The 11619-nt window shown below is 36.6% G+C and overlaps 1 protein-coding gene across 1 annotated transcript; it reads right to left on the reverse strand.

Annotated features, from left to right (window-relative positions):
• Window positions 1–892: 892 nt before the first annotated feature.
• LOC123198428 lies at window positions 893–2403 on the reverse strand. Its single transcript, XM_044613141.1, has 2 exons — window positions 1659–2403; window positions 893–1110 (listed from the first exon to the last, which is right to left on the reverse strand). The coding sequence occupies exons 1-2, from the start codon at window positions 2226–2228 to the stop codon at window positions 1090–1092; spliced, it is 591 nt and encodes a 196-aa protein (XP_044469076.1). The 5' UTR covers window positions 2229–2403; the 3' UTR covers window positions 893–1089.
• Window positions 2404–11619: the final 9216 nt, after the last annotated feature.

Here is an 11619-nt window from a genome sequence, read left to right on the forward strand (position 1 = left end):
ACTATTATTTTCCATACCAAGTTTGGAGGAATCATAAATTCTCATCCTTTAAATGGTTAAACTACAAAATTTCACAGATATTACAATTTTGTTAGATAACAAAACTAAAGGTAAAATAGTTATTTCAATTATTTTAAATTTTGAAGAAAAAAAAAGCCAAAGCTGAATCACCAAGATCACAATTTGGAAAGCATGATTTGGCTAAAATTGCACTAAATTAGATACAATACAAGCTAAATTTATTCAAATCACATCTTTTTTAGGTGTGATCTAGTTGGAATCATATTTTTTAGTACAATTTTATAAGATTGCAATCTAGCTAGTGTGATTTTCTAATGGTTGGATAACATCTTTTAGAGGGTGTTATTCAGTCTAAATCACACCAAGCCAATTGCAATACAAGTATAGTTTACTCTGTATATAAATAATCATTTTTACATCTGTGTCGAGGAAGAGACAAAGAGATCTCTTTGTTGCATGTTATACGCCAACCAACCATTTTGATGATGAGACATGACTAGCTGAATGAAGGAAAAAGGAGGAGTCGCCAAAGATTGATGGTGGTCAGAGAGGCGAGAAAACAAACTTAGGTGTGGAAGGGAAATAGTTACTTTTCAAAACTAAAAATATTTAAATAGAGATGAAATTGTTAGTTTTAAAAATCTTAAGCAAGAAATGAGATAAAATTATATACTTTTTAATAATATTATTAAAATGATGATTTTTCTTTTAATTATAACTAAAAATTTTAACATAATTTAGCTTATTGGTGAAACTTTGATTTTTCAAAAACTGATAGGTAAGAGTTTGAAAATTACACTAAATCTTGGGTGGGAACTAGTCTTTTGGCCTTATTAAAACTATATAATGTGACACCACACTAAAAAAATGTAGCACCAACAAATATTACGATCTCATCAATCTTCAAAGAAAGTCAATAATTAAGATAATAATCAAAAATTAAAATATCAAAAGTAAATCTTTTAGAAGGAAAGTGGAAGACGGTTTATTTAACCTTAATAATATTGCAAGTCCGACGAATCTTCACTATAATGGGGCCTTTGAGGTAGAAGTACATTTGCCTTACCTTTATGGATCAAGTACCCGCTCCTACAACCAACCAAAATTAACAAAATCAAAATAAATAAATAAATTTAAAATCAACAAATTCAAACTCGAGAAGAATATTTCTAATTCTAGAACGCATTCCAGAGGGGTTGATCAAGTTTCTGGTAATATTTTGTGTGATTTGATCTATTTGCTTTTTTGAGACAAATGAATTCACACATTTGCTTGTAAAATAATTATATATAATACTATGCATATCCACTTTAGATATACACTTATGTGTATCATCATATGATTAGGTATTACTTTATAAGTGAGTAATTATAAGACACTCATTGGTAATTAGTATACTGCTCTACAAGCATTGATGTTTATATAAATTAGCTAAATTTTCAGAAATTTCATTACAAACATGAAATTCAGGTCGTCAAAAGCAAGAGATCCGACCTACTTGTTTAATCAAAGAAGGTTATACTTTTAAAATTGCACAATACAGCAATGAGAATAATAGTATTTGATTGGAAGTCAAATGCTAAGTAGAGTAAGGGCACATGAAACACCAAGCCAAATTAATAAATTCAAATGGGTACCTGGCTATGCGAAATTTGCTTCTTCTTGAAAGCAAACACAACAACAAGAAGGGCAAAGACTAGCGGGTAAAGCGATGGGCTGTAACTGTTCTTCACTCTTGCAGCAGCTAGGATATATTGAATGAACAAAGTAACTAATTGGAGCACAGAGAAGGCAACCTCCACCCACGCAAGTTCCTGCACAGGTTTTTGTCTATATGCTGTAGTTCTTGTTTTCCTGATAAAAGCATACATGGTTATAATAAAACCAAAGGCTGACAAGACAAATGCAGCAAGAAGAAAATTCTCTTTGCTTTTTCCATATAAATCCAACACCACTGATATTGCCTCCATGACAAGGAAAAACACAGAAACATGCCACCAACCCTGTGATTTAGATTCAGACCTCCAACCCTGTGATTTAGATTCAAACCACCAACCCTGTGATTCAGATTCAGACCACCTCAAACCCTGTAATTCAGATTCAGACCTTAAACCCTGTGATTTAGATTCAGACCTCCAACCCTGTAATTCAGATTGAGACCTCAAATCCTGTGATTCAGATTCAGAGATTAAGGTTACATATAACATATACAGCAATAAAACTATATATAATTAAGAGCATCTTAATTTCTCAATTCATTAATCAATGAAATTACTGAATTTCTCATAATTAACCAGCTGCTTCCTTCAGTAATTGGTATATCTCAATCATCAAACACTCCAATATCTAAGAAAGAGTAAGATGAATATGATAAAAATTGAATGTATTTCATTGCCCGGGATTGAAAGGGCTAGTTAAAAACCAAAAGACAGAAAATAATATAAAATGAAAACAAGTAAACTTTTATTCACCATTACCACAAGAGGGGGCCGGGCAGAGAATATGACAACTAATAGGCCAAACGACTATTTCCCACCCAAGGTATGCTGTAATGACAAGTTTCCCCCCTTTAACTATGGAAATACCAAACACCCACCCATGGCCAGTTAAATTTAACGGGGTTAAGGGTAAAATTGTCATTTTCTCTATAATATTAAAAAATAAACTAAAATATAATTTCCTTTTGCCCCCCTAAAGTTTGAAAAAAAAAATTTCCCCCCAGCCTAAGTTTAAGAAAATGGCAGTTTCACCCTAGGGTTTGGTTTTGAAATCTCCGGCGACCTCTCCGGCTCTGTTGCCGACGGCTTTGTCTTCCCTGGGAAGACGATCGTCTTCCCAGACGAAGACGACGGCTTCGTCTTCGTCTGGGAAGACGAAGAACTTCGTCTTCCCCGACGAAGTTCTTCGTCTCCCACCGCTTTTCCGGCGACGATCGGACCTCCAAATGGGAGGAAACCGATCACCGGAAGGAGAGGATTCTTCGGGAGGGAGAAGCCGTCGGCAACAGAGCCGGAGAGGTCGCCGGAGATTTCAAAACCAAACCCTAGGGTGAAACTGCCATTTTCTTAAACTTAGGCTGGGGGGAAATTTTTTTTTTCAAACTTTAGGGGGGCAAAAGGAGATAAAATTTTCAGGCGTTAGGGTTCTGTTAAATTTAACTGGCCATGGGTGGGTGTTTGGTATTTCCATAGTTAAAGGGGGGAAACTTGTCATTACAGCATACCTTGGGTGGGAAATAGTCGTTTGGCCCAACTAATATTCATTTTGGAGAAGTTGTGCCATATATATTTTCTATCTTCTGATACTGTTGGAAGAAATTCATTTTGAGAGAAGTTGTGCCATATATTCCCACTTTCGCCAAACATCATTAACCAAGTAAGAAGCTTCAAATTGATTTGAAAGTTAACTGAATACAACATCAGTAATGTGTTCAGTTATACCATTTGACCCAATTCATTATAATTTTCTTACCGTTTTAGATGTTGTACCAACCAATTCATTTAATGTGAAAAATATGAAATTTAAGGTTTACAAGTATAATAATTATTTCTTTACAAATATAAAAAATGACTTACATTATGAACATAATTAGGTTATATTATATGTATAATTATTTGTTTTTTTATGCATATAATAATTATTTACATTATAAGTTTAATAGTTTAATATTTAATTATTTCTCCTTGATATAATTATGTTTTATATTATTAATAGTTCAATGCCATAAATATAATTATGATTTATATTATTAATATTTAATTATTAATAACTCACACGCTTAACACTTATGCTACCGTGCTTCTTTTCCTGTTAAAGCACGTATGGTTATAATAAAACCAAAGACCGACAAGACAAATGCAGCAAAGAGAAAATTCTTTTTGCTTTTTCCATATACATCCAACACCACTAATATTGCCTCCATGGAATTTCTCTCATAGTTATTCAGAAACTAAAAAATGTTAAATAAGCTTTTTTCGAGTCAAGCCATACAACTACAGATACTCTTATAAGATGATGAGTGATGTATAAGCAAATTGTCGTTGATTTTGCTGAAAACAAACGGACCTGAGTGCCTTGGGGCATAGCATCCACCTTGTAACGTTTGGAGGGGTTGGCAGTGAATCGAAACCTCCGTTTGGGATTTTTGATGATTCCACATTGATTTCTCCATCTCTCCAGCACCTCGGCGGACAAATGTTCCGGTCTAACATCAAAATTTTCTAGCAAATATCTCTCCATTAATCAACTACTTATTTCTTTCAACAATTGGCAACCAAATCTCCTCCTAACAGTGTTCTATTTCTTTCAAAATCAGCAAGCAAGGTTTCTAGTTAAAACTCGCCCGTCTCTGCCATTCAAATACTACAGAAACAGGAACTACCGCGAACAAGCTTGACCTAGTGGAGGCAATATGTTAGGTGCTCGGTTTAGGCGAGCTCTCACTCGGCCTCTGCCTCGTCGCGGAATGGTTCCTGACGTGAAGAAGCTCTCAAGGAGGTTACAATTCAATATTTATAGAGTATATTTTGGTGGAAAGATTAGTCTACTGTTTTTCATTAATCTCTCCTTTTTATACAGTTTTTGAGAAAGCTGAAAATAACTAATTAACACGTCTCCTACGAAACTGGGAAAATGCTGAAAGCTGAAAATAACTAAACAACACGTCTCCTACGAAACTGGGAAAATGCTGAAAATGGCCATAGATCATGGCTGCAACAGAAAGCAATAACATAACAGAAATTGAAAAGGGTCATAACTGCAGAATAAGGGTGCTGAATTCTTGGCCACGTAACATTCCACCCCCCTTGAAAAGGGTCTTGTCCGCAAGGCCGTTAAGGAACGTGATTCATGTTTGCGTCATCACTGATCTCTGGCAAGGACTCCACCACGACATGATTCTTGAGCTGCTTCTTGATTAATGAAATGTGCACAACCGGGTGAACTTTACTCCCTTCAGGTAAGAGTAATTTGTAGGCCACTGGCCCGATACGCTCAATGATCTTGTAAGGGCCATAGTATTTTGCAGATAATTTATGTCGTCGATCCCCAGTCAAGGAATGCTGTCGGTACGGTTGTAGTTTAAGGTAGACCCAATCTCCTACTTCAAAGTGGCGTTCCTTCCTTCCTTGATCATATGTTGCCTTCATCCTTTCTTTGGTTTTAGTAAGTTGTTGGTGTAGCTGGCGTAAGACTTGATCCCTCTGTCGTAGCTCTTGGTCCACTTCGACGTCTTTGGCTGTTCCGAGTTCGTAGAAAGTCAAGACTGGTGGGGGTCGACCATAAACCACCTCAAACGGTGTAAACCCAGTGGAAGAATGCCAACTAGTATTGTAGCAAAACTCTGCCCAGGGTAGCCATCGGGTCCATTGTTTTGGGTGATTTCCTGTAAAACAGCGTAAGTACATTTCAAGGGTTCGGTTTGTTACCTCCGTTTGTCCGTCCGTCTGTGGGTGATATGATGAAGAGAAACGAAACTCTGTCCCTTGTAGCCGGAACAATTCTTTCCAGAATGAACTAGTGAATAAGGGGTCCCGATCGCTTACAATGGACTGTGGTACGCCGTATAATTTGAGGATATTCTCATAATATGCTTGGGCAGCATTATTTGCAGTGACTGGTGTTGCCATTGCAATGAAGTGTGCCATCTTAGACAATCGATCCACCACTACCATAATTATTGTTTTACCTCTAGAATTTGGAAGGCCGGTGATGAAATCCATGGAAACCTCAGTCCATACAATAGTGGGTGTTGGCAATGGTTGGAGAAGCCCGGATGGTGTGCCTTGTTCTCTCTTATTCCTTTGGCAAATATCACATGCTTTAATGGTTTCCAATACCTGTTTCTTCATTCCTTGCCAATAGAATTGGGATCGTATGCGTTGAAGGGTTTTGTGGAGCCCTTCGTGAGTGGCAGAATGGAAACCTTGAATGACGTCCATTATTAACGGAGAAGAGGGTAGCAAGTAAATCCGTTCTTTGTAAAAAAGTATTCCATCCTTGCATGCCCATGGTCCAAGCAATTCCCCTTCTTGGAACAATTTATGCAATCTTTGCATCTCTACATGGCTTTTGTTTTCTTCTTGAATGGTTTCTAGCCAGATAGGGACTAACACTGATATTGCCATCATTTGTGTTGGTTCTTCTCTTCTGGAGAGAGCATCTGCTACCGAGTTCTCTTTCCCTTGCTTGTATTCAATGGAAAAGTCATAGCCCATGAGTTTACTAAGCCACCTTTGTTGAGCTGGAGTGGTGATTCTTTGGCTCCATAAATATTTTAGACTTTTGTGGTCGGTACGAACCACAAATGTCCTTCCTAGAAGGTAGGGTCGCCATTTCTGTACTGCAAGCACTAGTGCCAACATTTCTTTATCATAGGTGGATAAAGTTGCATTCCTCCCTTTTAGAGCTTGGCTAAAGAAGGCTATTGGTTTTTTTTCTTGAGTAAGCACTGCACCTACACCAAAATTAGAGGCATCACATTCAATAATAAAGGTTTTAGTGAAGTCAGGTAAAACCAATACCGATCCGTGTGTCATCACCCTTTTGATTTCCAAAAATGCACTTTCAGCTTTAGAAGACCACTGGAAGTTATTCTTTTTCAGCATATCAGTTAATGGTGCTGCAATCTTTCCGTAATCCTTGATAAATTTTCGATAGTACCCCGTCAGCCCCAAGAACCCCCGTAGTGCAGTAACTGAATTCGGCTTAGGCCAGTCTTTTATAGTCGCAATTTTGCTTGGTTCCATTCTTACTTCTCCTTCCTTGATAATGTGTCCCAGATACTGTACTTCTGTGGTTCCAAAACAACATTTTTCCTCTTTGACATAAAGTTGTTGGTCAGCTAAAATTGAGAATACTATTTGCAAATGTTGCAAATGTGATTCCCAAGTGGAGCTATATATCAAGATATCATCAAAAAAAACTAGGATAAATTTTCGCAAATAAGGTCGAAAAATGTCATTCATTAATGCCTGAAAAGTGGAAGGCGCATTAGAGAGTCCAAAAGGCATTACCAAAAATTCATAGTGCCCATCATGTGTGCGGAATGCCGTCTTTTCCACATCTGCAGGATGCATCAGTATCTGATGGTACCCAGCTCGCAAGTCTAGCTTGGAAAAATATTTGGCTCCATATAGTTCATCCAGTAGTTCGTCAATCACCGGTATGGGAAACTTATCCTTAATAGTAGCCAAATTGAGGGCTCTATAATCCACACAAAATCGCCATGACCCATCCTTCTTTTTGACCAGTAGTACCGGGGATGAGTATGGACTGGTGCTAGGTCTGATTATCCCACTTTCTAGCATTTCTTCCACCAACTTTTCTATTTCTTTCTTTTGGCAATATGGGTACCTGTAGGGCCTCACAGAGATAGGACCACTTCCTGGCTTTAAATTGATTTGATGACTGCGAGTCCGATTTGGGGGAAGGCCTTTTGGCTTCTGAAAAATTTGATAATATTGCTCAAAAATCTGGGTCAAACCTGAGTGCTGGCACTTGGTTCCAGAGATCAATATTGTCCCTTCCTTTGTTTCCTCTCCATCTCCATCTTTTTGTCCTGTAATCAGCTGCATCAAGGTCCCACGCCCTCCATTGGCCCGAAGTTCCTTCTCCATGTGGCGTCGGTTGATCGCCCGAGCTGTCGGGGTTCGTTCACCTGTGAGAATCACTGCTCGCCCTTGCCACTGAAATTCCACCGTCATCCTTGTGAAATCCCAGATAATTGGTCCAAGAGTTGTCAGCCACTGTGCTCCCAGCACGGCATCGCACCCCTCCAAGGCGATCACGAAAAATTCCACCTGGAATAAATTCCCTTGGATTTCGATTGGGGTATTTGGGAGGCTACCCATGCAAGGAAGTTTCTCACCGTTGGCTACCATCACACTCAGTCGTGCCCCTTCATCTGTTTTCAGCCCAAGTCGTGTCACCCATGCTCGATTGAGGAAATTGTGGGAGCTTCCAGTGTCCAATAGAACCACCAACGAACGCCCTTTAATCTTGGCCGGAACCCGCATGATTTGTGGTGCAATAGTCCCAGTGATGGCATGAAGGGAGATTTCGGCTACCTCTAGTTTGGTTTCAGATTCCTCCCCCACGTCAATATCTTCCTCGTCCTCTAGTTCGCAATCAATGAGAAATAGTCGTTTACAGCGGTGCCCTGGGGTGTAGGTTTCATCACAATTGTAGCATAGATTTCGACGCCGACGATCCTGGATTTCCTCAGCGGAAAGTCGCTTAATTGGTGGATTGGTAACGTGTTGTATCTGACTTGACATTTGTTTTTGTTTTTGGAGGTTTTGAGTGGTTTGGTTGTAGGTAATGTGTTTGGATTCTATGTTTGTGGGTTTTTTTTTATTCTGGTATTTGGATTCATAGAGGCGTGCAAGACCAGCAGCGTGTGGGAGAGTTTGTGGATTTGCAGCCCGCACATCAGCTCGGATGGTCTCTCGAAGGCCGCTGACGAAGCAGCTGATCTGTTGTTGTTCTGTTAGCGAACCAGCTCTTACAAGAAGCCGATCAAATTGAGTGTGGTATTCGCGAACCGACCCCATCTGTGTGAGCTTGGTGAGCTCTCCGTAGAAATCATCCAGAAGTGTTGGTCCGTAACGCTCATTTATCGCTTGCTTGAACTCCTCCCAAGTAACCCATACTCGAATTCCTCTGAAGGATTGAAACCAGAGATGTACTCCTCCTTCTAAGTGATATGCGGCTAATGGAACTTTCTCATTTAGAGGAGTCTTGTGGAAGGCAAAGAATTGCTCCGCCCGATCGATCCAAGTGATGGGGTCTTCAGTGCCATCATATCGTGGAAAATCCAAACGAACTACCCGTGGTACGATCGTTCCTTGTGCTTGCTGAAAATTGGAATGTTGTTGTGATGTCCCAATTTCAGTTCTTCTTGAACTCAGCTCATCCATTTGTGTTTGCAATTGAATAAACATCTCATGCATCTCACGCTGCATTTGCATCATTTGTTGCTGGGTTGCTTGAAGGTTTTCCTCCATTGGCTGTTTCGATGGATTACGGTGGGTGGCGCCATTGTCGGATCCCTGCTCTGATACCATGTTGTTAGGTGCTCGGTTTAGGCGAGCTCTCACTCGGCCTCTGCCTCGTCGCGGAATGGTTCCTGACGTGAAGAAGCTCTCAAGGAGGTTACAATTCAATATTTATAGAGTATATTTTGGTGGAAAGATTAGTCTACTGTTTTTCATTAATCTCTCCTTTTTATACAGTTTTTGAGAAAGCTGAAAATAACTAATTAACACGTCTCCTACGAAACTGGGAAAATGCTGAAAGCTGAAAATAACTAAACAACACGTCTCCTACGAAACTGGGAAAATGCTGAAAATGGCCATAGATCATGGCTGCAACAGAAAGCAATAACATAACAGAAATTGAAAAGGGTCATAACTGCAGAATAAGGGTGCTGAATTCTTGGCCACGTAACACAATAACAAAGCAATTTCGATTGGTGTTACAAGGAAGCTTCTCTAGCCCTGGAATATAATAAAGCTTCCAAAAGAAAGCCGTCTTTGGAAAAGGTTCCTCACGCGGTTTGTGTATCATCCAGAAAGTTCTATATACATCGGTCCTCTACATACATACATATATATATATATATATATCACAAAAACATCCAAAATCACAAAGAAAATTCCCAAAAGAAAAGTCATTGACAAACGCATGAGCCAACAACATACACAGATCATCTCACCGATCACGTTTCTCCCTTGCCAATCATTACATCTTGTCATGCCATGCCTCGGTTTTGAGAAATAATTTTCCATTTTTGCCCTTCATCCGTTAATTTTTCTGGTAACCCGAGTTGCTTTTTAATACAAATGCCACTGTTCCCAAAACTTAGAATCAACATTCGCTTTTCAGAGTCTAAGGACCCCCTTGTACATTTACTAAATGTCCACACGGCTGCTACGCGGAAAGGGAATGGTGCAATTAACACGATTGACCTATTGCTTTTTTTGACGTAGCCTATCCTAGTTGTGTCTGCGGGTAATTTAATTAAATGTTATTTTATTTTAAATTAAAATTTTTGTAGCTGTAATTACATTTGAAAGTGTAATCATTTTCTTAGTTATTAAATATGAAAACGAAAAAAAAGTTACAAATTATATAGATATAATATAATCAATAATAAATAAATTAGTATTTAACTTTTTTCAAAATTAATAAATAAAAATTTGAAAAAACACTAATATTTAGTTGAAAATAATTCCTTTGGCGTAAAACCCTTCACAAATCATGACTTATGGTTCACATGTGCTTCATTGCTTTGACATCTAACTTTCATGACCTTAAGCATACGTTTAGTTTACATAATATTTTATTATTAAAATTAAAAGACTTTTTTAAATATTATTATATATAATAAAATTTAATAAATATAAATAATTATTATATTTAGTTAGTGATAATAAAATATTACTAGTATATTATTTATTTAAATATTCCATATTATAATTATTTTAAAATATTTTTATATTATTTGTTATATTAATTGAAAATAAAAATTATTTTTATTTTAAAAAATTAATAAATTAAAATAAATTCAAAATTACCTTAATAATTTTTTAATACCTAAGTGAAGATGGCAATAAGATTATCTCTTATACTATCTACTGTATTATCATTGGTAATAAAAAATTATTATAATTTTTTATCACTTATAAATCAAATAAAATAATATAAATAATAAAAAATAAATTACTAGAGTAATATTTAAAGTTCGATAACCAATTGCCATCTAAATTTAATCTTCCTATTCATTTAATTTATATTGCCCTATAATTATATCCATTGAATATATTCCAAATAGAAACTATTATTTTCCATGCCAAATTTGGGGGAATTACAAATTCTCAGCCATTAAATGGTTAAAACTACAAAATTTCACCCATATTACAATTTTGTTAGATGAAAAAACTAAAGGGTAAAAAAGTTATTTTAGTTATTTTAAATTTTGAGGGAAAAAAATAAAGCCAACATCAAATCACCAAGGTCACAACTTAGAAAACATGATTCGGCTAAAATCATACTAAGTTAGATGCAACACAAGCTAAATTCATTTAAGTCACACTTACCTTTTTTAAGTGTGATCAAATTGGAATCATAGTTTTTAGTATAACTTTATAAGATCGCAATTTAGCTAGTGTGATTCAAATGGTCGGATAACATCTTTTAGAGGGGGTTATTCAATCTGAATTACACCAAGCCAAGTGCAATAAAAATATAGTTTACTATATTAATCGATGTATATAAATAATTATATTTACACCAAGTTAATGCACAAGATGAAATTATTAATTTTTAAAATCTTGAGAGAGAAATGAGATAAAATTATATATTTTTTAATATTATTATTAAAATGATAATTTTTCTTTTAACTATAACTAAAAATTTTAACATAATTTAAGCATATAGGTCAAACTTTCATTTTTAAAAAAAAAATTGATAGGTATAAGCTTAAGATTGCGTTAAATCTTTGGTGGTAGCAAGTCTTTTGGCCTTATTAAAAATATATAGTACAACACTGGACTAAAAGAATGGAGCACTAACAAATATTACGATCTCATCAATCTC

Source organism: Mangifera indica, chromosome 15 (genome assembly GCF_011075055.1).
Source record: "Mangifera indica cultivar Alphonso chromosome 15, CATAS_Mindica_2.1, whole genome shotgun sequence".
NCBI classification, from domain to species: domain Eukaryota; kingdom Viridiplantae; phylum Streptophyta; class Magnoliopsida; order Sapindales; family Anacardiaceae; genus Mangifera; species Mangifera indica.

What these genes read in the sequence shown, in the direction of transcription:
- LOC123198428 (XM_044613141.1), bottom strand. Translation starts at nt 2,228, where the DNA reads ATGTTATATGTAACCTTAATCTCTGAATCTGAATCACAGGATTTGAGG. An exon ending in AGCAAATTTCGCATAGCCAG is followed by an intron (nt 1,111 to 1,658) that starts GTACCCATTTGA and finishes GGTTGGTTGTAG; the next exon opens with GAGCGGGTACTTGATCCATA.